This window comes from Heterodontus francisci, chromosome 43, assembly GCF_036365525.1.
Source record: "Heterodontus francisci isolate sHetFra1 chromosome 43, sHetFra1.hap1, whole genome shotgun sequence".
Lineage (NCBI taxonomy): Eukaryota > Metazoa > Chordata > Chondrichthyes > Heterodontiformes > Heterodontidae > Heterodontus > Heterodontus francisci.
This window is the reverse complement of record NC_090413.1, coordinates 7,745,935-7,773,356: the sequence shown is the minus strand read 5'-3', so window position 1 is coordinate 7,773,356 and position 27,422 is coordinate 7,745,935. Positions and strand designations below refer to the sequence as shown.

The window sequence follows — 27,422 nt, the reverse complement described above, 5'->3', positions numbered from 1 at the left end:
GATGGGGTATAATGTGGGAAAATGTGAAGTTGTTCACTTTGGCAAGAAGAATAAAAAAAGCAGAGTATAACTTGAACTGAGAACGACTGCAGAATTCCGAGGTGCAAAGGGACCTAGGTGTCCTAGTGCATGAGTCACAAAAGGTTAGTGTGCAGGTATAGCAAGTAATAAAGAAGGCTAATGGAATGCTATCCTTCATTACGAGAGGAATTGAAAATAAAATATACTTCAGTTATACAGGGCATTGGTGAGACCACATCTCGAATACTGTGTGTAGCTTTGGTGTCCTTATTTAAGGAAGGATGTAAATGCATTGGAGGAGGTTTGCTAGATTTATACCTGGTATGAGCGGGTTGTTTTATGAGGAACGGTTGGATAGACTGGGCTTGTTTTCACTGGAGTTTAGAAGAGTGAGGGGAGACTTGATTGAAATATGAGATCCTGAACAGTCTTGACAAAGTAGATGTGGAAAGGATGTTTCCTCTTGTGGTTGAGTCCAGAACTAGGCGATGCAGTTTTAAAGTTAGGGGTCTCCCTTTTAGGACAGATGAAGAGAATTTTTTTCTGAGGATTGTCCAACTTTGGAACACTCTGCCTCAGAAGATGGAGTCATTGAATATTTATAAGGCAAAGGTAGATAGATTCTTGTTACGCAAGCGAATCAAAGGTTATCGGGGGTAGATGGGCGTGTGGAATTCGAGACACAAACAGATCAGCTATGGTATTGAATGGCAGGTTCAAGGGGCCGAATGGCCTACTTCTCCTAATTTGTATGTTCGTATGATACTTGAGCAGGTTACTAACCTGTCTGGTGCCTGCACGTGTGATCTGAGATTTCGCACCTCTGCTATAATATGAAGGCTTGGTGACCTTCAGTTCAGAGCAGTTTTTTCAGTTTGTTTCTGGGTGAAGGTCAAGATTAGAAAGTGTACCAGGAAGTGGTGGTCTTGCCACATTAGTAAGCACTGGGCAGAAGGGGAAAGCTGGAGGGGTCAGTGAGTGCAGGCTGTTCTCCCACACTTAGGGCAGCGCTGAAGGACTGTCAACTGTGATTTAAATCTTGTGCGTATATAAAAGTCTCTGTGATGATTGGCAGGTGGCTGTAAGAGATTACCTGCTCGGCTGTCTTTTGTGGCTTACTGGGTAAATACAGAATGGAAGGGTTAACCTCTGTGTCGCTAAGCTAACGAGGGGAAAAGCTGCCTTGAAGCTATTCAGTGACCTCTGCTGGAGTTAGCTTTCGACAGGCGTTGAGCACAGTACGTTGGTTGACTGTGATGCCCCATATGGTTGATTTGCTCACTGGGCTTCTGCATGGAGTAGTTACTCGGGTGTGGCACTGTGGGGCTTTCGTTGCCTATGCAGCATTGTCCCAGTACAAGTTGCAGTTTCAGATGGCAGAAAGAAAAAATTAGGTAAGAGGGAAAATAAAATTAAATGTAATTTCTTTTCAGGAGCTTATTCGGAAAGGAATTCCACACCATTTCCGGGGGATTGTTTGGCAATTGCTATGCAATGCGACTGACATGCCAGTGAAAAATCAGTATTCAGAATTGCTAAAGATGACCTCTCCCTGTGAGAAGTTGATCCGGAGAGACATTGCACGGACCTATCCAGAGCATGAATTCTTTAAAGGACAGGACAGTCTTGGACAAGAAGTGCTGTTCAATGTCATGAAGGTGAGAGATGAGACTTAACTCCAACTCCGTTATAATTTCTAACCTTTGAACTTTTCCACTCTTCCCTTTGCTGAAGACTTGTTACCTCCAGACTTGAATATTTCACCTTTCTCCTGGCTAGAGTCCCATCTTCCACACACCATAAACTTAAGCTCATCCAAGGCTCTGCCCATATCCGAATTCACACCAAGTCCCATTCACCTATCACTCAGTGCTCGCTGGCTTAAATTGACATTCGGTCCAGCAATTTCGCAAATTTAAAATTCTTATCCTTGTGTTCAATTCCCTCAATAGCCTGGCTCCTCCCTGTCCTATATCCTCCTACAGTCCTTTGAGAGCTGTGTTCCTTCAATTCTGGTCTCTTGTCCATCCATCTCTTCCATCCGTCAGCTGTCCAGGCCCTAAGCTCTGGAATTTCCTCCCCAAACCTTTCCATTCCAGCCATCTCTTGCCTGTTTATTATATAAATGCAAGTTTTGAAGCTGAGTTTGCTAGGTTATGGAAATATTTTGTTGGGAATCCAGTGTCTTGTAAAGCTAGCGTGTTGAATTAATTGAATTTCTAAAGTTCCAGTGAACAAAGAGCAGGCATGTACACCCTTGAGCTAGTCTGTTCTTTCCTATTTCCAGGAACAGCAGCTGCTCTTACTGTGCTCTGATAGGATGCTAAGTGAGGCTTCACTTGTGCTCTCTGTACTTGGGACTTCCCCAGTTACAAAACATTTTGGCCAAAAGGTTGTATGGAGTAGATTTGTTCTGTTTTCAGTTATTGTAATGATCTGGCAGTGATGGCACAGTAAATAATAGATGGTGAGCAGAAAGATATAAAGGGACATTGATAGATTAAGGAAGTGGGCAAAACTGTGGCAGATGGAGTACAATGTGGGGAAATGTAGATCATTCACTTTGGACTTGAGAAAGATAGATCAGAGTATTTCCAAAATGGTGAGAAGCTAGGAATTGTGGAGGAACAGAGGGATTTAAACATCTGTTTACAGAAATCACTAAAATCTAGTGGGCAAGTGCAAGAAGTAATTAAAAGCTAAAACAATATTCACCTTTATTTGGACAGGCCTGGAACACAGAGGTTTGGAAGTTATATTACAGCTGGACAGAGCTCTAGTTAGACTGCATTTGAAGTACTGCATTCAGTTCTACACAATGCACCTTGGGAAGGATATACCAGCTTTGGGGAGGGTGCAGTGCAGGTTCACCAGAATAATACCAGGCTTATAGGGTTAAATTGAGAACAGGTTGTATAGACTAGGCTTGTATTTGCTGGAGTATAAACAAAAGATTAAGGATTGATCTAATTGATTTTAAAATGATTAGAGGGGTTGATGGGGTAGATAAAGATAAACTATTTTCTCTGGTAGGGAGGCTAGAACAAGGGCACATAAGCTTAAAATTGGAGTAAAGCCATTCAGGAATGATATAAAAACAGAAAATGCTGGAAATGTTTAACAGGTCTTGGCAGCATCTGTGGAGAAGCAAAGTTACATTTCAGATCGGTGACCTTTCGTCAGAACTGGTTCAGAAAGGTCATGGGACTTGAAATGCCAAGTCTGTGTAGTGAAAGACACAGCATGAGTCCAGAGAGAGTGCTAATGGCAGAATAATGAACAGCTTTGTATGAAAGCAAAAACATGAAAAATAACTTGGAGACTAGCACGTAGTTTAAAAAAAAATAAGAAAAGAAAATCTCTCTCTCGACTCTGGCTTTGTCTTTGGCTACAACTATTTAGCACTCCATTTTGCATTCTATTCCATGACATCTCATTTAATCTCTTTCTCTCCACCCCCCCCCCCCTCGTCCTATCACAGTCCTTCCTTCCTTGTTCTTCTCCCACCGCCCCCCCGCCCCCCTTTCACTTGCTGAAAGACTGTTACATTCCTAACTTTTGCCAGTTCTGATGAAGGGTCACAGACCTGAAACGTTAACAGGTCTGGCAGCTTCTTTGTAGATAGAAAGTTAAGTATTTCCGGCACTTTCTGTTCTCATTTGAGTTCCAGCATCCACAGTATTTTGCTCTTCTAACATTCCATTTGCCTTCCTAATTACTTGCTGTACCTGTATGCTAACTTCTTGTGTTTCATGTACAAGGGCACCCAGATCCCTCTGTACCACAGCATTCTGTTGTGTCTCTCTGTTGGAGTAATTTGCTTTTCTATTCTTTCTACCAAAGTGGATAGCCTCACATTTTCCCACATTATACTCCATCTGCCAAATTTTTGCCTGCTCACTTAACCTATCTATATCTCTTTATAGACTGTCGTCTCCTCACAACTTGCTTTCCCACCCTTTAGCCAAGTCAATATATATTTTAAATAGTTGAGATCCCTGTGGCACTCCACTAGTTACAGTTTGCCAACCTGAAAATGTCCCATTTATCTGGACTCTGTTTCCTGTTGGCCAATCTTCTATCCATGCTAATATATTATCCCCAACACCATGAGCTCTTAACTTGTGTAGTAACCTTTTATGTGGCACCTTCTCGAATGCCTTTTGGAAATCTAAATACACTACATCTACTACATTGTATCCCTCCATTGAATTCCAACCTGTAATTCACTTCCAAGTATCCATTATTCAGCACTGAAGAAGTTGTCACTGACACCCGCTCAGTGTCTCCTTGCCTCCCTGTGCAAGGAATATCTACCCTTCTGTTAGACAGTTCCCTACAGCCTGCTCTAAAATGGTAGATCTCCATATGGAGACTCTCATACTTACAACGTGGCCTATAGCATTGTGTGCAGTGCCACTGCACATATTTAAATTATTGACAGGGAATGCAAATCAAACAAGTTTCACACTTAGAGTAAATACTTGACAAACAAGACAAGAATCACTTAATTTACAGTACAGGAGGCAGCCATTTATCGGTTCTTGCACTTGAGCTATCGTCACATTCCATTTCCCTTCTATTTCCTGTATGCTTTTATACTCCATTTGAGTTGTATCGATAGCACCAAATTGAGAATTTAGTACTGAAAGAAGTTAAATTCAGTGAAATTGAATCAAGAGCATTAAATTGTAGCTAAAAAGCTGATGGTTACAGCTCTCGCCTATGCACCCTCACAGGGATTGGCAGTGTTTCAGAAAGTACACACGTTTTAATAGACAGTGGACCCAAGGAATTCAAAGTATCCCCAGGGATGGCTATTTCATTGGATTATTTCATGTGCGTGACTGAGCTACCTGATTGACATGTTTGGGTAATGTGACAGTGGGCCTGGAGGCATGTCTGATTCAGCGCTCTCCATTAAAGACACCGGTCACATTGGCAAATTACCAAGTAATTGGAGGGTTTCACGTACAAGGTTTGCGTTTACGAACTGAGCTGTTCTCCTCAGATTCATTATGGTGCATTCTCGTTCATGTGTACCAGATAGTGGAACAAGACCTTGGATAAGTTGGTTCTACAGACCCATGTTGGTTTGACACAGAGCCTCCAATTTCCCATTTTTATTAAGCAGCAATATAACTGTCCATCAATCATCATGGATTGAGCTGCTGAGTCACCTTGTGGTTTAAGTATCTGAATTTTCTCCCAGGCTTGAGACTACATTCAGTTGCTTTGTTCCAGGCATATTCTCTGGTTGACCGCGAAGTTGGATATTGCCAAGGAAGTGCATTCATTGTGGGGCTTCTCCTCATGCAGGTTAGTGTGAATAATTTCTCCAGTGGTACACTGGTGTCAGCAGTTCCTGCTGACTGTTATGTGATGGTGTTGTGCTTGTGTATAAACAGTGTAACTGTATATCTTAGTCTAAGGTCTCGATGCTTTTCCTAGTGTTTCAAGGATCAGCTTTGCTAGTGCATTCTTTACTTCAAATATTTTATTCAGAGTGGCATCCTTCTAATCAGATGTTCTGCACACAGGTGGAACTTGGAATGCCACTGTGTGCAGTATTAAACCAGTAAATGGGTCACTGCTGATGCTCCTATATGTGTATTGAACTGTGAAAGAAGTGCATAGCGTTCAGAAAGTGTAATCTAAATAGGTCATTGAGATTTAACATCAAATCAGATAGTTACCAGATAGTGAGACTAATTTGGGGCGTTGTTATTTGCTGCAGGCATCCTGTAAAAGATGCTGTCTGAACTGCAACTTTATAAAACTGAAGTACTGTAGAAGAACAAGAAATGCTGGATTCACTCAGCAGGTCTGGCAGCATCTGTGGAAAGAGAAGCAGAGTTAACGTTTCGGGTCAGTGACCCTTCTTCGGAACTGACAAATATTAGAAAAGTCACAGATTATAAACAAGTGAGGTGGGGGTTGGGCAAGAGATAACAAAGGAGAAGGTGCCGATTGGACCAGGCCACATAGCTGACCAAAAGGTCACGGAGCAAAGGCAAACAATATGTTAATGGTGTGTTGAAAGACAAAGCATTAGTACAGATTAGGTGTGAATATACTGAATATTGAACAGCAGCAAGTGCAAACCTGAAGAACAACAACCAAAAACAACCGATAGCTCAACCTGTTTTTTTCAGGTTGTTTTTCTTCAGGTTTACACTTGCTGCTGTTCAATATTCAGTATATTCACACCTCGCGTATCCATTGTCTCTCGAGATAAGGAGGCCCAAAAGAAAAGAATATTCACACCTAATCTGTACTAATGCTTTGTCTTTCAACACACCATTAACATATTGTTTGCCTTTGCTCCATGACCTTTTGGTCAGCTATGTGGCCTGGTCCAATCTGCACCTTCTCCTTTGTTATCTCTTGCCCAACCCCCACCTCACTTGTTTATAATCTGTGACTTTTCGAATATTTGTCAGTTCCGAAGAAGGGTCACTGACCCGAAACGTTAACTCTGCTTCTCTTTCCACAGATGCTGCCAGACCTGCTGAGTGAATCCAGCATTTCTTGTTTTTGTTTCAGATTTCCAGCATCCGCAGTATTTTGCTTTTATATTACTGTAGAAGAGCAGCTGATTACTTGTTCATCAACATTCTCATCAGTATGTAACAGTTAGCTTTATGTTGGTCTTTGTAAATCTCATTCTAGGAGTCTAGTGGGTCCTCTAGGTGTTTATGCTGTTAAATCTATCAATTGGCAACAGTCTGGTAAACCTAGTAATCCAATTTCAAATACCAGTATAACATGCCGCAGGGAAGAATTAAAACCCACGTTTGCTTCTCACCATTACTTTTTCCCTCTGTTCTTCCAAGGGATTGGGCAAAGAGCAGAAGACTTTTTTTTTTACACACTATCCCACTGTACTTACTACTTTGGCAATGCAATCTTTGTCAATAATCCCTGGTCCTTAGCCAATAGTTTTATGAGCATGTTTGGTGTGATTTGAGCCTGTGCTGAAGTAAAATTGTTTGCATGTTTTACCAGTGTCTTGCAGCATATTTCTCTTTCCTTTTATAGATGCCAGAGGAAGAAGCCTTTTGTGTGTTTGTGCGTTTGATGCAAGAATATCGACTGCGTGAGCTCTTCAAACCCAGTATGGCAGAGCTGGGTCTCTGCATCTACCAGTTTGAGTATTTAATACAGGTAACCAGCTGAGTCCTATAGAGGCAGGCATTGTATTCTCGAATTGTGAGAGAAACACTTGGAGTAAATTAAACAACCAGCTCACTCACTAATTATGAATAATGAATGTCTGGAAGTGATTGCAAGCTGTGTTGAAATCTGAACTCCTAAATAAAATTAGATTTTAAATTCACTGTAGAATTACTGTGATGAACTATAGAATGAATTGCCCCATATATCCAATCAGTTTTAGGTCTGTTTTCTTCCTAGCAAATTTCTGTGCTCAAGCTGACAGCCAGAGAAGGATTGCAAGACTGAATTGATAAACCCTTTGGTAAAATTTATATGGTTCATGAAATGAGGATTGGCTGTTGAAGCCAAGAGAAATAGGATAGTTATCCAATGGGAAGACTAGCCACTGCAACAACTAACCCTGGTGGGATTTAACACATAGGCAGATATTTTTAATTTTATCTAGGAGAAAATGGGGATGAAAGTTGAAGGTGGGCCTGTTTGCATGAATGAGCTTTATTTTGGGTAAGATTGCAGGGAGGGGTTTTAGTTGATTTTGCACCCCTACTCATTACTTACACCATGAAGAGTAACAGGATGCTTGATGTGAGGTTTTCTGCACAGATGAAGGGGTTGCTTTCATTTTAAGCTGTTATACCTGAATAAGAAAAATAATTAAGGCACTTGCTGTTAATTGTTCAGAAGTGAACAACGCAGCCAGTGGTATGAGTTTGTTCTCTTGTCCTCTGTGCTTGTCTAATCAAAATGAGTGCCTGACTGAGGTTTGCATTTTCTTGGCCGTGGGCCATGGTTGGTATCTCTGCTTCATTTCACTTCATCAGTTCAGCTTAAAAGTCTGCATATTGCAACATTGTGACCTGGAACTCAACTTCTGCGCTGTGGAATATTAGGGAGCGGTTACACCACATTCTGACCCATTAGGCCTCTGTGTAATTAGGAACCTATGAAGCTCTGAACCAGATTCCTGCTAATGGTGAAAATCTGAAGTGATGTGCTGGAAATGCACTGCAATTTGTGAAGCCACTCATTAAACTCTCCTTTATTAATTGCTCCAAGAGGTTGCACAGCAACTGGTGATCTAGAGAGAGTTTCATCCTTTGCAACAAGCAAGGCAGTTGTGACCTGTACATATGTAATGACTGCATAGTGTGGATGAGGTGTTATATGGAATGCATCTGCAATAATCAGGGCTTTCTTGTGCCTATTAGTGTGCGCTAGGCAGTAGACCTGTTTCATCTGAGCCTATATAAAGACAGTGGGTAAAGTCACTTTGGAGACTAAGTGAATGATTTATTGCTCAGGACTCATAATTTCTGGCCCAGAAGGCAGCTTTACAACCCAGTATGGCTGTGTCAATCCTAGTTACCTACTGGAGTGCTCCCTGCTCTTCTCCTATACCTTTCTCGTACATTTTCACATTTCTAGCTCTATTTCAAATATCAGGACAATTCTTTATCCTAATAATCCTCTGCATGGAAAAGTTCTTTTAAATTGTTACTTGTGCTTCTACATATACTGAGTTAATGTCCCTTTTGTTACTGATTCACTAATCCAGCAGGATATTTATAGATCTTTCTAGTTACATGCAGTGTGTTGATTTGATGCCAACCCATTTATCATATGTCTTCAATGGCACAAGCATTTTTCAAACTCAGGCTTGGGTTTGACAACTGACAAACTGTTCAGTAAGGCTGCCATAATTAACTTAACTCAAATGGTGCCTCTGTCTATTTAGTCTCTTTGATTTCTCATTACTAAATTTTAACTGGGATTGATCTTGTATTTAAAATTACTTATAAGATGGGCATGAATGTGGCAGAACTGAAGAGTTGGTGGAATAGGTGCAGATAAAATGAATCTGAACGTAAACTAAGCAAAGACATTGCAGTGCAGAACGTTCCATTGACTAGCTCTGTATAGGCACTGGACAGCCTTGTGATGTAGAATGTGTGCTGACTAACATGAATGTAGAAATTAATGTGGAACAGGCAGAGGAAGAAGGGCAAAACTGTTTGATCATAAATGGACTACATGAATGAGGAGCTTCCAGCCCTTCTGCTGGAGTACATGGGAGGGAGTAGGCTGTGGTAGAAGTGGGGAACTGGACGATTCAGCGGCAGGGTGTGTGGGGGGGGGGGGGGGGGGTGGGGAAGGGTAGGGTGCAGTGGGGGGGGGGGGGTGGGGAAGGGTAGGGTGCAGCAGGGTGTGGGGGGGTTGAGGAGGGTACAGCGGGGTGTGATGGGGGCGGGGAGGATAGGATGCAGAAGGGTGTGTGCGGGGGGAGGGGAGGGTGCAGCGGGATGTCTGGGGGAGGGGAGGGTGCAGCGGGGTGTGTGTGTGCGCGGGGTGAGTGTGCTGGCCGATGGTGAATTGGTTTTAAAATCTCATCTGAAGTGTAGCACTTCAGTGTAGTCAGCGTTGATTTTTGTGCTCAAGTCCTGGAGTGGGACATGAACCCAGAACCTTATGGCCAAGAAGCAACAGTGTTACCAACTAAGCCACGGCTGATCATAAATATCGCAGCAGCGATGGGTGGAGATGTTAAAGGCGTCCACTGCAGGGCGTCTGTGGGCCCCTCAGCAATCAGTCCAGAGGCTCGTTCTTCAACTGCCATCGGTTGACCAGCCTGGCAGACAAGAATGGCATCTGATGGTCAATGGACCTGAAATATCTGATACCTGCAATGCTCCTGCATCATGCCCCATTGCAGTTGGGAGCCCTGTAGCCCTGCCACTGTCATCTTCTCACTGGATCCACTCTCAACACTGCCTCGCTTCACTGGGTTGTGTCCCCTCCACATCACCACCCAAGTGATGCTGCCTGGAAGTGCCTGCGCCACCTCTCTCTCCTCAGCCCATCGCCCCACCCCAACCTTTCTGGTAACCTCTTCTTCCCACTGCTCAGTCTCTGCCTTAATGCCCTTTGCCCCGGTCTCGGCTGGTCCTTGTGCAGCTGTGGGAAAGAAGAATAAAAGGTTGCAGTGGTGCAGGATGTTAAATTCATCAGGTTATATATATATCAACTTTACGTTTGATACATAGCATGGAAAAAGGTCATTTGACCTCTCAGTCTATGCCAGTGTTTGCATCCTGCAGTCATGAGTGGAGCCATGCATAATTTGATAAATATCTATCGTTCATCCTTGGGTGGCTTGCCACCCAAGAAACTAGAAAATAGGCTATGAAGCTTGCTTGTTGATGCCGAAATGGTGCCAAGCTCCACCCAGGCAACAGGTGTGGCACCATGGAACATCTGCAATTGTAAGTACCCTTTCCTTGTGGTGTCAAATGTTGCAACAAGCAGTGACTCCACCACTCTGTGCACTCATGAGTTTTGTGCCAGTTGCCCTACAGGGTAAAATCAGGATTTGGTGGATTTCTGCGAGAAGTCTGGTCAGCTTCTTTTCAAGCTTTAGAATATTTTCTTCTGAATCTGATTGTCAAATTCATGAGCTCGCCACTGAGATGGCTGTTTCCCACTGCAACGCTGAATCACTTAACTTGAAATTTTGCCTTGAGCATACCAAGTGGCTACATTTTGAAAACATTTGACCTTCCCCATTTTGCAGATAGTAAATTCGAAAAGCATCTCCTTGGTTTATCAAGCCATTATTTTAAAAACAATGACAGAACAGACCGTCTGGTTTTCTAATACATTGTCATGCAGACCCCCAACTGCCAAGAATGAGGCGCATTAATTTCGCCACACGGGCATTAAATTTCAAAATCTTTTTTGGGAGGAAGAGAAGGCCTGTTACAAGGAATTGCCAGGCCCCTGGCTGGAAAGACATTTTTGCATATTAGTAGACAGTCCCTGACCCACCCAATACACAAAGCCAGAAGTGGTTATACCAGTCATGTGACTACCCTGCTGGCCAACTTGGGGAGTTTTAAATTGTAGAGACAGTGTTTGAAATGGCAGAAAGCTCTTTGCTCCTGGACTGAAAAAGACCTCCCTCCTGTCTGCTTCCATCTCTTTCTTACGGAACTAAAACCCACTGAATTCACATGAACCCCAAGAGAGAAAAGTCTCCCACAGTGAACAAGGTTTAAGAAGAATACTGGGCCCTAACGAAAAGCAAGAACTACCTACAATCAAGGACTATACAGTGAGCTCGAAGAACTGTAATAAAAAAATTCTTCAGATATTGCCTCAAACCTTTCCACTTTATTTTTCTCTTTTCTGTCTGTATTTGCAAATGCATATCGAGTATGCATACTAGCGTGGGCGCGTCATGTATCCGTAGGCGTCAACCGAATTAGAGTTTAAAAGTTTAATAAAATTGCACCTTTCTTTAAGCTTAAGAAAGCCTGTTTGTGCTCATTTCTTTACCTTCTAATTGGAAAGCTGTGAATAAGGATTCACCAATGGGGAGCTAAAAACACGTGTTTAAAAAATTAAACCCTGTTACAGTAAGACCAGGTGAAGGCTGAAAGGGCACCCTAGACCTCTTTCTCAGCTGGTCATAACAGACATTTGGGTGCTAGCATCTGTAATTGATCCACAGACAAACAAGAGAAATTAGAAGTGGGAAGCCAAATTATTCCCAATCAAAAAAGAGCACGTTTTCAATACAGGTTTTCTTGTGGTTGTGTGTGATTGAATACTAACATGTCTGCAATGGAAGCTAGTAGCTCTCCAAGTCAGGGTGAAGTAACTTAGGATAAGTTAAAAGCACTGTCTATGGAGGAGATGATGAAAATGGCTGAGCAGTGTGGGATCACTTTATGTGGCAAAGCTAGGAAGTCTGAACTCCTAAATGGTTGGCCACTAGCTTTTTCCCTTTAATCTGAAGAAGCAGAGACAGGGTTAGAAGCAGACCCAGACAAGGTACTGCTAGCAAAGATACAGTTGGAACAAAGGAAACTTGAATTAGAAGACAGGGTAAGAGAGAGACAGGAGAGGGAGAAAGAAAGAGCCTTCCAGATCGAACGTGAAGAAAAACAAAGACAGGAGAAGGAACGGGAAGGAGAGGAGAGAGAATATTCCAGAAGGAATGCTAAGAGTGAATTCAAGCGGCTTGAGTTAACTAGGGGGGTGACAGAGTAACCCCAGTGAAAGCATGGCCAATATGGAGGATCGTAATTCAGGGCTGGGTACAGAATTATTAAAACTATCTCATCTCATCCCAAAATTCGATGAAGATAATGTGGAGGGATTTTTTGTGTCCATTGAAAAACTGGCAAGGCAGCTAAAATGGCCAGCTGAGACCTGGCCTCTTTTGCTGCAAAGCAAGCTAAGTGGAAAAGCCCATGAGGTTTATTCCCTGTTGCTTGATGAGAGTTCATCAAAGTATGAACTGACCAAAAATGTTATTGTTGGGGCACCTGAATTAGTACCCAAAGCCCATTGTCAAAACTTTAGAAACCTCAAGAAGCAAGCTAATCAAACTTATCTGGAGTTTGAAAGAAGTAAGCAGCTGGCTTTTGGTCAGTGGCTGAGGGCTCTAAAAGTACAGCTCAGCTACGAAAATCTCCGGGAAGTAGTTCTCTTTAAGGAATTCAAGAACATTCTCCCACTTCCAATAAAGACCCATGTAGAGGAGCAGCAGGTTCAGATCCCGGCAAGTGGCCGTTCTGGCTGATAAGTTTGCTTTAATTTATAACTGGGTTTCCCAGGGGAGAACCTTTCCTAAACACCCCCACAAATCCAAAAAGGACAAAGGGTGGGAAGTTGATATCTGCTCAGGCAGTCCTGGGGGATAAAGGTAAGTAGGAGATATAGGGGTCGTTCCTCCAGCCAAAAAGGAAGGTGCTGTGACCAAGAGTGAGACCCGGAGACCTGTGTGCTTCCATTGTAATAAAGCAGGACATTTAAAAGCTGACTGCTGAAAACTAAAGGGAAAACCAGTAGAGTTAATCAGGGCACACTCGCTCAGTGAAGAAGCGAACTTGATGGAAAGCACAGCAGAACAAGCTGTGGCTTTAACTGCAGTAAGAGTAAGACCCAGGAAGCGTACGACTACAAGTGCAGGAAAACTTAATAGGTTTCCTGAAGATTATCAGGGTTTTGTGTTTGAAGGGAACACGTGCGGCCAGCAAGCCCAACAGGTTCCACTAGATCCCTTTTACTGGGAAAAGGCCTGATCCCCAGAGAGTGGAGTGAGCACCAAAATGGTGGGGAATGGTATTGGAGGGAAGCGCATGCCTGTACCTGTACATTATCGGGTGCACCTGAAGTTTCGGGACCGGTGACTGTAGGGATTGCCCCTAGTTTGCCTGTGGATGGGGTTCACCTGCTCCTAGGTGATGATCTGGCAGGGGTGAAGGTGATAGCTCCCCCAATAGTGAAAGAAAAACTGCAGGAGGTCAGAGCGACAGGGCAGTGGCAGGAGACTGACCCCTGCAGTTTCTCTGAATGTGTATGGATCAGGCCATAATCAAACCAGCTCCCCCAGAGGAGACTGCATTGACACTGCAGGCAGATGACCATGCGATCTGCCTGTTCGAGACTGTCTTTGGGCAGTCTAAGGAATGAATTAAATGGATTTTCCCTAGCTGAGGCTCAGCGAGCCAACCCAGTATTGAGAGTTAGCACAGGCTGCCCAGTCTAAAAATGAAGCAGAGGGAATCCCTTATTGCTACTATTTAAAGAATGAGGCACTGATGAGGAAATGGAGTTCTCCTCACATACCTGAGAGCAAGGAGTGGGGAGTAGTTCACCAGTTAGTGGCGCCGTAGAGGTACCGGAGAGAAATATTAAGAAGCGCCCATGTGGCTGTACATGCCGGTTTACGAAAGACCAAAGCCCGCATAAGACAGCAGTTTGACTGGCCAAAACTCCACGAAGATGTGGTGGAGTACTGCAAGAGTTGCCACATGTGCCAGGTTGAGGGGAAACCCCAACCTACAGTGAAACCTGCACCCCTACGTCCTGTACCGGTGTTGGGAGGACCCTCCAGCAGAGGGCTGTTGAAGTGTAAGGGACTGTCCCCACCGAGAACAAAAGGGGCAGGTAGGCACATGGCTGGCAAAAGGTTAGACAGCGAAAGGGAAAAAGTGACCAAGGGGGCAGGTTAAAGGAAGTCCAGGAGGAATCGCAAATGAAAACCCCTACTGTATGGTCTGCCAACCCTGGAAAATGTGAAAAGTTAGACCCCACATCTTCCCATGTAAATGCAGACACAAAAAGCACCCCACCAGACAATGTCCCAGACACTGCCGTCACCATCCCTGGGTATGTCCTGTCCCACCAGCAGGACAGACCCAGCAGAGGTGGTGGCAGTGGTATACAGTCGGGAGGGAATTGCTCTGGGAGTCCTCAACGTCGACTTCGGACCCCATGAAGTCTCATGGCATCAGGTCAAACATGGGCAAGGAAACCTCCTGCTCATTACCACCTACTGCCCTCCCTCAGCTGCTGAATGAGTACTCTTCCATGTTGATCACCACTTGGAGAAAGCACTGAGGGTGGCAATGGTGCTGAATGTACTCTGGGTGGGGAACTTTAATGTCCATCACCAAGAGTAGCACTACTACTGGCCAATTCCTAAAGGACATAGCTGCCAGACTGATCTGTGGCAGGTGGTGAGGGAACCAACGAGGGAAAAACATACTTGGCTTTGTACTCACCAATCTGCCTGCCCAGATGCATCTGTCCATGACAGTATTGGTAAGAGTGACCACCGCACGATCCTTGTGGAGACGAAGTCCAGCCTTCACATTGAGGATACCCTCCATCTTGTTGTGTGGCACTACTACCGTGGTAAGTGGGATAGATTTCGAACAGATCTAGCAATGCAGAACTGGGCATCCATGAGGCGCTGTGGGCCATCAGCAGCAGCAGAATTGTACTGAAGCACAATCTGTAAGCTCATGGCCCGGCATATCCCCCACTCTACCATTACCTTCTAGTCGGGAGACCAACCCTTCTTCAATGAAGAGTGCAGGAGAGCATGCCAGGAGCAGCACTAGGCAAACCTCTAAATGAGGTGTTAACCTGGTGAAGCTACAGTTCAGGACTACGAGTGTGCCAAACTGCATAAGCAGCATGCGAGAGACAGAGCTAAGCGATCCCATAACCAACAGATCAGATCTAAGCTCTGCAGTCCTGCCACATCCAGTCATGAATGGTGGTGGATAATTAAACAACTAACTGGAGGAAGTGGCTCCACAAATATCCCCATCATCCATGATGGGGGAAGCCCAGCACAACAGTGCGAAAGATGAGGCTGAAGCATTTGCAACAATCTTCAGCCATACGTGCAGATTGTATGATCCATCTCGGCCTCCTCCTGAAGTTCCCAGCATCACAGATGCCAGACTTCAGCCAATCCGATTCAGTCTGCATGATATCAAAAAACGACTGAAGGCAGTGGGTACTGCAAAGTCTATGGGCCCTGACAATATTCTGGCAATAACACTGAAGACTTGTGCTCCAGAACTTGCCGCACCCCTAGCCAAGCTGTTCCAGTACAGCTACAATACTAGCATCTACCGGGCAATGTGGAAAATTGCCCAGGTATGTCTTGTCCTGCTTTTTGTGTACAAATCCAACCCGGCCAATTACCGCCCCATCAATCTACTCTCAATCATAAGTAAAATGATGGAAGGTGTCATCGACAGTGCTATCAAGCGGCACTTGCTTCGCAGTAACCTGCTCAGTAACGCTCAGTTTGTGTTCCACCAGGGCCACTCCGCTCCTGACCTCATTACAGCCTTGGTTTAAACATGGACAAAAGAGCTGAACTCCAGAGGTGAGGTGAGAGTGACTGCCCTTGACATCAAGGCAGCATTTGACCGAGTATGGCATCAAGGAGCCCTCGCAAAACGGAGGTCAATGGGAATCAGGGGGAAAACCCTCCGCTGACTGGAGTCATACCTAGCGCAAAGGAAGATGGTTGTGGTTGTTGAAGGTCAATCATCTGAGCTCCAGGACATCACTGCAGGAGTTCCTCAGGGTAGTGTCCTCGGCCCAACCATCTTCAGCTGCTTCATCAATGACCTCCTTTCAGTCATAAGGTTAGAAGTGGGGAATTTCGCTGATTGGACAGTGTTCAGCACCATTCGTGACTCCTCAAATACTGAAGTTGTCTGTGTAGAAATGCAGCAAGACCTGGACAATATCCAGGCTTGGGCTGATAAGTGTCCCTAGCTCACATGGACTGCAGCGGTGCAAGAAGGAAACTTGCCACCGTCTCGAGGGCAATTAGGGATGGGCAATAAATGCTAACCTAGCCAGTGATGCCCACATCCCATGAATAAAAAAAAAACATTGGAGGCATGCAGCTTTGTGTAAGGGAATGGATTTTGGATGAAAGGATTGAGCACAAGGCTTCACACTTTTACTTCAAACCCATTCACCTCTATAGCTCTTAATGTTATGATGAATAGGTGGTTAGTTTAAGCTTTGGATATTTGTTATATAATTTACTCAGTGAATATCACAGAAGCAGCTTACATCAAACAGAGTGCAGATTGTAAGCAGAGTGTGGAGATACGTGTTTGGTGAGAGGGGAGTTTGGTGAAGGGAGTGTGTTAAATTCCAGAAAGCTTGTTATGGAAGGATAATGCTGGAGCCTACATTTACTCAGTTTCACATTTATTGTGCAGAATAAAAGGATTATAAACATGTAGTTGCTCACCCAAACCCTTCACCAGTCTTGGTGTCTGCTTATAAGGACTCAACTAAGACCCCAATTAATACCCTTTACCTGCATTTAATCAAACCATTGATACACAATGAACAGATTTATAAGAAGGAGATGCTCTTTTTTTTCCTATTTTTTCACTCTAGTATTTGGTTCTTTCTTCAGTGTAGTGGAAGGAGCTGGTTGTTGAGTAACTGGTAAGCTGTTCTATTTATAATCATTCTGTAAAGTGAAGGTATGGCAGGGCAACTTGCCGAGTGGAATGTACAGCCTATGCTACAGATATGAGGGAAGTCATGGATGCACCATGTGACCTAGATAAACACATCTGAAGGAAGTGCCATCAGCTGCACAAGCTTGAGCTCCGGGTTTCGGAACTCGAGCAGCAGCTGGAGTCACTGTGATGCATCCATGAGACAGAGAATTACGTGGATAGCATGTTTAGGGAGGTGGTCACACCGCAGATTCGGAGCATGCAGGCAGGTAGAAAGTCTAAGGGAACCAGGCAGGGAATGCAGGAGTCCCCTGAGATGATTTCGCTTGCTAATCGTTTTCCATTTTGGATACTGGTGAGGGTGATGGTTCCTCAGAGGAATGCAGCCAAAACCAAGTTTGTGGCACCACAGGTGCCTCAGCTGTACAGGAGGGGAGGAAGAAGAGTGAAAGAGCAGTAGTGATAGAGGATTTGTTAGGGGAACAGAGGCATTTCTGCAGTCGTAGTTGTGATTCCAGGATGGTCTGGTGCCTCCCTGGTACCTGGGTCCAAGGATGTCATGGAGCAGCTACAGGACATTCTTCTGGGGGAGGGTGAACAGCTAGAGGTCATGGTCCACGTTGGCACCGACATGGGTAGGAAGGGGGATGAGGACTTGAAAGCTGATTTTGGGGAGCTAGGAAGGAAATTAAAAAGCAGGACCTGAAGAGCAGTAATCTCGCGTACAAGTAAGCATGGGAATAGGAGAATTGAGTGATTGAACACGTGGCTGGAGAACTGGTGTAGGAGGGAGTGCATCAGATTTCTGAGGCATTGGAACCAGTTCTGGGGCAGGTGGGACCTGTACAAGATGGATGGGTTGTATCCTAGCTGGACTGGGATGAATATCCTCGCAGGGAAATTTGCTAGTGCTGCTGGGGAGGGTTTAAATTAGATTGGCAGGGGGATGGGAACCTGAGAGAGTTCAGATTGGAGGGAAGCAAAACTGGTAACTTGTCAGCGGCATGCGAACCAGGAGCAAATATCAGAGAGGAATACAAAAATGCACAGAATACTGAGACAGCACTCGGGTAGGGAATATTAAGTTATTAGGTGGGTTCAGCGTAAGGTGTCATGCAGACCCCCACCTGCCAAGAATGAGGCATATTAATTTCGTCATATGAACATTAATTTTAAACTGTTGCTGGAGTGAAGAAATGACTTGTTTTACAAGAGATCACTGTACACTTGGCTGGAGGACATCAGCGAACGTCCCCACTTCTGACCTTATGATTGAGGGAAGGTCATTGATGAAGTAGCTGAAGATGGTTGGGGCTCAGATACTACCCTGAGGAACTCCTGCAGTGATGTGCTGGAGCTGAGAATATTGACCTCCAACAACCACAATGTTCTGTGTGGATTCAGACTGTATGGTGCTGATCTTTGTGTTGCATTAATGTCTTCTGCCTATGGAGCTCTCCCAGACGGTGATGCTAGCTGGAGCTCTGCAAACTGCAAACAGCGCTGGTGGAGAACATTTCTTCCAGCACCCACCTCCCCTACCCCCGGCCCCTGAGTTCCCAAAGCTCCGCAAAGTTAGACAGGATATCCTTATCCATCTTACAAGTTTGTTCTGTATGGACTGCATAAGATTTGTGTGAAATACATCGCGGTTTCCTGACTTCCATGCCGCTGACAAGCTCAACAGAAGCATGTTCTCCACACAAAATAAAGAGCTCAGCCGTACTTCAGCAAGGGGTTAATCAGTGTCAAATCTGAACTGCTCAGTTGTATGCAGTATCATTTCTGCAATTCTCTGCTTCCCATGAGCACTGCAGTTGTTTCCTTGAGAGATCTGTTTATGTATTACTACGGTTTTCAATTTAAAAGAGACAGATAAAAAAATTGCAAGATTGCTGACTGAGAATGAATAGCAGAGAAGAATGGTGGTCTGCAGTGGGTTCCAACAAGCATGCCTGTTACTTGTGATAGTCAAGTTCATTGTTAAACATATTTATTTTATCTCTTCACCCCGGCTTGTGTGTGGTTCAGGGGTTAAAGCTACTGGTGCTCATACACTGCGGCAACGTGACCTCATCCTATCGAGAGCAAAATACTGCCTGTGTTGGAAAGCTGAAATAACAGTAGAAAATACTGGAAATGCTCTTCAGGTCTGGCTTCATCTGTGGAGAAAGAAACCGAGTTAACCTTTGAGTTTGATTGACCTTTTCATCAGAACTGGAAGTAAAATCTTTTTCCAGTTCTAACAGAAGATTATCGACCTGAAAAATTATCTTTGTTACTCTCTACAGATGCTGCCAGACCTGCTGAGCATTTCTAGCATTTTTTATTTCATCGATCAAGATTGTTTGACGTCTATTTATTTGCCGATCCTGGCAAAGCATTATTGCCCATCCCTAGTTACCTTGATGGTGTTTAATCAAGTGCGTAGTGTGACACTGAAGCTACTTGGAGAGTAGGTTCCCTCCCTGAAGGGCATTGGTGAAACAGATGGGTTTGTATTAAATTGGCTCAGGGACGGGAAGCAAAGGGTGGTGGTAGATGGATCTTTTACACACTGGGAGGTCATGAGCGGTGGTGTTCCCTAAAGATCAGTTTGGGTCTATTACTGTCTTTATTTTTTATAAATTAAATAGATTGGGTTTAGGGAGCAAAATTATAAAGTTTGCAGATATGAAATTTGGCAAAGTACTAGATAGTGATGAGGATAATTTTAGACTTCAGGATGACAGACAGGGTGATGAAATGGGTAGCAGCATGGCAGATGGAGTTTAATGTGGAGAAGTGTGAAGTGATGCACTTTAGAAGGACTAATATGGAAAGATAGTATACTATAAATGGCAGGATTTTGAAAAGCGTAGATGAACAGAGAGACCTTGGTGTCCATATACACAAATCCTTAAAGGTGGCAGGGCAAGTTGGGAAGGTGGTTAAAAGAAGCTTATTGGATTACTTGGGTTTACAAATAGAGAAATAGATTATAAAACAAATAGATCATGCTAGAACTTCATAAATTACTGTTTAGGCTTCAGCTGGAGACTTGTGGACAATTCTGGGCTCCACAATTCAGGAAAGATGTAAAGGCCGAAGAAAGGGTAGACTGGAGGTTTACCAGGATGTTACCAGAGATGAGGGACTTCAGTTATGAGGAGAGGTTGGAAAAGTTAGGACTGTCCTCCTTGGAACAGAGAAGGTTTAAGAGGTTATCAAGATGATGGGTTTTGATCGAGCAAATAGGGAAAAATTATTCCCTCTGATGAGTGGGCCAATAAAAACATTGACAAAAAATCTAAAGGGGAGATGAGAATTTCTTTTTAATTCAAAGTTGTTGGGATCTGTAACACTCTACTTGAAAAGGTGGTGAAAGCTGACTTAAATAATTTTAAAAGGGAAATGTACAGGTACTTGAGCATGAGGAACTTCCAGGATTACAACCGAAAAGCAAGGAAGTGGCACTAAACACAACTGCTCCTTCAAAGAGCTAGCACAGGCCATCAGGCCAAATGGCCACCCCCTGTACTATTAGTTTCTATGATTCATGGCCATTTTCTGGTGCCAGCCCACAAATTACAAGATTTATTAAATTCAGTTTAGGGTTTGAACTCGTGCCTTCTAGTTTGCAGGTTCAGTATCATAATCACTTGACTGGCATACGCATGGTACAAGTAGTACAGTTAAAATCAGGAATTTAGCTCCCATCTTCAGCTATTTCAGAATCTCAGAATTGTTAAAATGCAGGAGGAGGCCATTCGATCCATCGTGTCCGCACCAGCTTTCCGAAAAAGCAGCTCCTTCATTTCCATTCCCCTACTTTTTCCTATAACCCTGCACATTCTTCCTTTTCATATAACAGTCTAATTTCCTTTTGAATGCTTCAATTGAACCTGCCTCCACCACATTCTCAGGCAGTGCATTCCAGACCTTAACCACCCGCTGTGTGAAAATTTTTTTCCTCCTGTCATTTGTTTCTCTTAGCAAATACTTTAGATCTATGGCCTCTCGTTCTCGAGCCTTTCACGAGTGGGAACAGTTTCTCTCTATCTACTCTGTCCAGACCCCTCACCTCTCAGCCTTCTCTTCTCCAAGGAAAACGGTCCTAACTTCTCCAATAAAAGCAAAATACTGCGGATGCTGGAAATCTGAAACAAAAACAAGAAATGCTGGATTCACTCAGCAGGTCTGGCAGCATCTGTGGAAAGAGAAGCAGAGTTAACGTTTCGGGTCAGTGACCCTTCTTCGGTCACTGACCCGAAACGTTAACTCTGCTTCTCTTTCCACAGATGCTGCCAGACCTGCTGAGTGAATCCAGCATTTCTTGTTTTTGTTCCTAACTTCTCCAATCTGTCTTCATAACTGAAATTCCTCATCCTTGGAACCATTCTTGTGAATCTTTTCTGTACACTCTCCAATGCCCTCACGTCCTCCTTCAAGTGCAGTGCCCAGAATTGGACGCAGTACTCCAGCTGAGGCTGAACTAGTGTTTTATACAAGTTCATCATAACTTCCTTGCTGTTGTACTCTCTGCCCCTATTAATAAACCCTAGGATACTGTATGCTTTATTAACTGCTTTCTCAACCTGTCCTGCCACCTTCAATGACTTATGCACATCTCCACCTGGGTCCATCAGCCTCTGCACCCCTTTTAGAATTGTACCCTTTATTCTGTATTGCCTTTCCATGTTCTTCCTACCAAGATGAAATTTATCTCCCCAGAAGTTTATATACGGGCTGTATGATGCAATAAGAAAGAAAGACTTGCATTTCTGGAGCACCTTTCATGACCTCAGGATGTCCCAAAGCGCTTCACAGCTAATGACGTACTTTTTGCAGTGTATTCACTGTTGTAATATAGTAACCAACGTGTGCGCAGCAAGCTCCCACCATCAACAATGTGATGACGACCAGATAATCTGTTTCTGTGATGTTGATTTGAGGGATAAACATCAGAACTAATGAAGGGTCACTGACCTGAAGTGTTAACTCTGCTTCTCTCTCCACAGATGCTACCAGACCTGCTGAGTATTTCCAGCATTCCTTGTTTTTATTTGAGATTTCCAGCATCTGCAGTATTTTGCTTTTACTCAAAAGAATAGTGTTGAGTGAGATAGTGTCCAGTATTGTCTGGCAGCCAGCCTTAAACTGAGACTGCTAAAAAATACCTGCACTTTCTTTCTTTATTTTGAGACAGTTAGTCTGCTAATATGTATAAGTTTTAAATTTCATAATTATGCTTTGCTTTTTATTCCCTTTCTCAGGACCAGTTACCTGAATTGAACGTGCACTTTCGGTCACAGAGCTTCCATACATCGATGTACGCATCCTCCTGGTTCCTAACAATTTTTCTCACCACATTTTCTCTGCCATTAGCTACTAGAATATTTGACATATTTATGTATGAGGTAAGACTTTGAGACACATCAGTTGTGACTGAATTCTAATAGAATAAAACAAATGAGTGATTGGCATGGCCAGATTTGCTATTAGTCTGTACTGCGTATGTGTATCTATTTTCCCAGTTAATCTCTGACTCCTGTTATGGCACAGAAGGAGGCCATTCAGCCCATCATGTCTATGCTGGCTAAAAAAAAAAACTAGCAGCCCATTCTAATCCCACCTTCCAGCACCTGGTCTGCAGCTTTGCAGGTTACAGCACTTCAGGTGCATGTCCAGGTACCAATCCTGGCAGTGAATTCCAAACACACAACACCCTCTGGGTGATAAAGTTTTTCCTCATGTCCCCTCTAATCCTTTTACAGATCACCTTAAATCTGTGCCCCCGGTAAATGATCTTTCTGCCAGGCGAAACAGGACCTTCCTGTCTACTCTATCAAGACCCCTCATAATTTTGTGCACCTCCATTTAATCACCCCTCAGCCTCCTCTGTTCTAAGGAAAACAACCCCAGCCGATCCAATGAATTCCATTCTCTGAAATAGGAGCGTCACATGTTCTGGATCATGTTCAGATGGTGTGTGAAGTATCCTGAACATGAACTTCCATTTACATTTCTGGAAACTCTGGCACTGATATCTCTTTGAGAGAAAGGCCAAGCTGTGAATGGTGGTTTGCAGTCAGTTTCTGAGAGATGCACTCAAAACACTTTCCTTCAGACCTCCCTCCCTGAAGTGTTAATTTCTCCTCCTTTCCTCCTGGGATAATGGCCAGCCTCTGTCCTGGTACAGTTAGAAGCCACCTGAGTGTGGAGGTGGTAACTATGTATAGCAGCTCATTAACAACACCATGTCCAACAGTCAACCATATGCAAATTGCCTGTCTAGTGTTGAGGGGTCTGTTTCTGATTGACACTTTAACGTTGGTTTATTGGGCACTGAAATTAATGCTGACTTCAAAATTTCTGTGGTGCGAATCCATTAATATTCTGTGCGAGGGGAAACCTCATGTTTTTAGAAGCTTTTGTTAAAGGCCTGTTGGCAGGAAAAATATGTTCATTCCCATAAACAAAAGTGATTGTGAAATCTTTTGAGTGCTCTATCTATAAATTTCTGCATGCAGAATGGAATGTCCCTGCACGTGGTGGGCAGACTGGATAAGCTGCAGTAGGAACTCAGCTGAACATGATCGTGCTTAGTGAGAATCATTTCTTGCATAATTACCACTGAGCATGCTCTGCTATCCTTTCTTTCCATAATGGCTTTTAAAGTCTAACAATTTGCTGAAATAATTTAACTATCACATAAATAAGACATGGTTTCATGAAGCAGAGACAGCCTTTAATTCCCTTGTATTTACTCCTGTATGATTTATTTCCAGAAAGAGCAGTTCTATTTAAGGTATAATCTCTCACTCCTTTCTGCACTCCATTCCGTTTTCTCTTTTCTCTTTCCCCTTCCCTCTTTGCACCCCCGCCCCCCCCCTCCTCACTTCCCTCTCGACCCCCATCTTCCTCCCTCAGGAGGCACTGATCTCAAACATCAGACCCTAATGTTTGGTGAACATCAACGCAAGCTTGAGGAACAGCTCCTCATTTACCGATTAGGCATACGACAGCATGGTGGACTGAACACTGAGTTCAATAATTTCAGAGCATGACTGGCCCTTTTTTATTTTTGTTTTATTTTTACTTTATTTTATTTATTTTTTTTAAAACCATGTGCCTGCCCACTGTTTTTTTTTCATGTTTTTGATTTTGGCTAGGGCTGTTCATTATTGTCATTTAACACTCTCTGCACTAATGCTTTGACTTTTACCACACCATTAGCACATTCTCTTTGCCCCATGACCTCCTTGTCAGTTAATCTCTTTGGCCCTCTGTCCTACCAACACCTTCCCTTTTGCTCTTTTTTTTTCCCCCGCCCCTGCTTTATTTGCTTAAAACCTGTTACATTTCTAACCTTTGCTAGTTCTGATGAAGGGTCACTGACCTGAAACGTTAACTCTGCTTCTCTCTCCACAGATGCTGCCAGACCTGCTGAGTATTTTCCAGCACTTTGTTATTATTTCAGATTTCCAGCATCTGCAGTATTTTTCTTTTATTATATCAGACCTTAACTGTTGTCTTGAGTTTAGCTGTTTCAGCATATACTGGCCATTGAACATGGGACCTTCCAGCTTTTGGAAATTAGGAGAGCAGCTGTTGCCTTAATGCTGATGTGGAATTTTCCCAGCGTAATTGTTCCTTTCCCAACATTAACAGCTGTTCACAATGGTGAAAGGTTGCAGGAGGTGGTGTTCTGTATGCTGTATTATCCTTGCCCTTTGAATACAGAACGTGGAGATTAAATATGTGAAATGTTTTGAGTCTAACTCTATTCTTGATGATTTTTCAGCTAAAAGAAAAATCATGGCAGGATCTGTTTGTTTTGAGCTGCCTGTGGTTGATATTGCGGCCTGGTGAATGCGTTCCAATGTTCAATTTGATTAACTGTTATCACGTTGTAGTCTTTAGAGTTATGACCATATTATGGAGATTTATACATATATAGAGTCAGGCTATTTTAATTTCAATTAACCAAGATTTAACAACTTGTAATGTGAATTCTGAACATTCTAGAAGCCAATGTGGGTGAGCAGAGCAATTTGTGAGCATCACTCACTCTTCCACTTTGCATTTTGTATCCTGAGTCTGCTCTGTTTTCAAAACTTTCCTTTACGGTTCTGCATTCACTTTGAGGTCCATCTTGTGTTGGCAGGGTTTGGAAATAGTGTTTCGCATTGGAATGGCCATTCTTCAGTTTAACCAAGCAGAACTGATGCAACTTGATATGGAAGGAATGTCGCAGGTAAAAACAATCTCTCCCAGCAAGAAATAAATCATCTGCACAGCTTTATTACACTGAGGAGCTTTATCTCAGTGTCTGAGATGTAATTCATTCTTGATGCCCCACCTAATCATTGTAAAGAGTTTATGCACTGAAACACTTTTCAGTGACCATTTGGTCACAAAATTAAATGATTTCAGTAACTTTATCCCCTCCCTCCTCCAAACTCTAACATATTTATCTCCTCCCTGTGAAGGAGCAGGGCAAGTCAGCCGTGCACAGAAGCTGCCAGTGCAGCTTTGTAAACAACACTTCCCCCATGTTTCCATATTTAATGGGTAGACGCAGGAGCTGGCACTTTGCATTGCCATTTCCTGTTATTAAATAGCTGCCATTGTTCTGTAATCACTTTTGTACAAAAACCCATGGAATCTTACAGTACTACTTTGCTGATAAATGCTGGTGGAATGCTCTGCATTCTGTTTCACAGTCATTGCTCAGAATTAAATGAAAGCAGAAGGTTCCATTTTCTACACTGTGCATTTATCACATCTGTGTCTGCACAGGAACTTTTTGTAATCTGCAAGAACAGTCTGACTTTGTTCTGAGGGCATATGCTCAGTCAGAGATGCAAGGTTGTTTTTGTGTATTTCCTTTCTAAATGACCTTTCTTGTAATCCTTGGGGGCTTCTCTAACAGCACAGCCCACCCTCTGATCTACTGCCAATCTCTGCCACCCTGGTCTGAGTTTGAAGACTTTTTACCAACCTGAGCCTTAAAGAAGAACCCTGAACAAATCAGATCTCCCCTCAAAAGATTGAGAGATGGCAGTTGCTCTCACTCCTATACCCCCTCCCCCGCCACCTCTCCATCATGTAGAAGTAATGTTGTTGGCTCCACTAATGTTTGGCCTGCTTGTCTCAAGAGACAATGGGTAAGCACCTAGAGGTGGTCAGTGGTTTATGGAGCAGCACCTGGAGTGGCTATAAAGGCCAATTTTAGAGTGACGGACTCTTCCACAGGTGCTGCTCCACAAACCACTGACCACCCCAGTCTGGGTTGCTCCACTAACTTATCATTTTTGAACATATGCCACAAAACCTTTTTGTAACAATACTACTTGCCTTTAGTATAACAATGTTTAATAAAAGTAAAATTGGACAAAAGCATGTCAAAGCAAAGAGAACTTGAGGTGGGCAAGAGTAAAGTAGCAGTTTGCTTATCTAGGATAAATTTATGTAAAGATTATATGCAGGATTTGTATAACAGGCTTAAAAAGAAACTTTCATCATTCTTGTCCGAAGACAAGAGTTCGTTATGGAGGAGGAGGAGGATGTAGGTGCAGAGATCAGGGAGTGGAATTGTGATGTACTCGAACAAATTAGCATTGAAAGGGATGAGGTATTAGTGGTTTTAACCGACTTAAAAGTGGATAAATCCCCAGGTCCAGATGAGATGTATCCTCGGCTGTTATGTGAGGCTAGGGAGGAGATTGCACGGGCTCTGACACAAGTTTTCAAATCCTCTCTAGCTACAGGAGAGGTACCAGAGGACTGGAGGACAGCGAATGTGGTACAATTTTATGCAAGAAGGGTAGCAGGGATAAACCAGGTAATTACAGGCTGGTGAGTCGAATATCAGTGGTAGGGAAACTTTTGAAAAAATTCTGAGAGACAGGATTAATCTCCGCTTGGAGAAGCAGGGATTAATCAAGGATAGTCAACATGGCGTTGTCGGGGAGAGATCATGTCTAACAAACTTGATTGAATTTTTCGAGGAGGTGACGAGATGTGTAGATGAGGGTAAAGCAGTTGATGTAGTTTACATGGACTTCAATAAGGTTTTTGATAAGGTCCTGCATAGGAGATTTGTTAAGCGGGTAAGAGCCCATGGGATCCAGGGCAATTTGGTAAATTGGATCCAAAATTGGCTTAGAGGCAGGAGGCCAATCATCAGGAGGTGATGGTCGAGGGTTGTTTTTGCGAGTGGAAGCCTGTGACCAGTGTGTACTGCAGGGATTGCTGCTGGGACTCTTGCTGTTTGTAGTATGATCAGTAAGTTCACAGATGGCATCGAAATTGGTGGTGTCGTAAATAGTGAGGAGGAAAGCCTTAGACTATAGGACGATATAGATGGGCTGATAAAATGGGCAGAGTAGTGGCAAATTGAGTTTAATCCTGAGAAGTGTGAGGTGATGCATT

The 27,422-nt window shown here is 43.5% G+C and overlaps 1 protein-coding gene across 11 annotated transcripts in view; it reads left to right on the top strand.

Moving 5' to 3' along the window:
* LOC137355582 (EVI5-like protein) overlaps nucleotides 1-27,422 on the top strand; it is a 335,643-nt gene that overhangs the window by 120,445 nt on the left and 187,776 nt on the right. For 8 of the 11 annotated variants that reach the window (XR_010970940.1, XM_068020858.1, XM_068020853.1 and 5 more), the window contains 5 exons: nucleotides 1,455-1,679; nucleotides 5,215-5,340; nucleotides 7,063-7,188; nucleotides 22,259-22,402; nucleotides 25,153-25,242. Coding sequence is in view for 10 of the 11 variants with exons in the window: in XM_068020858.1 (XP_067876959.1) it covers nucleotides 1,455-1,679; nucleotides 5,215-5,340; nucleotides 7,063-7,188; nucleotides 22,259-22,402; nucleotides 25,153-25,242 (711 nt within the window). In the remaining variant the exon portion in view is untranslated. The remainder of the gene's footprint in view (nucleotides 1-1,454; nucleotides 1,680-5,214; nucleotides 5,341-7,062; nucleotides 7,189-22,258; nucleotides 22,403-25,152; nucleotides 25,243-27,422) is intronic. The other 3 variants (XM_068020856.1, XM_068020855.1, XM_068020857.1) reach the window with 2 other exon arrangements.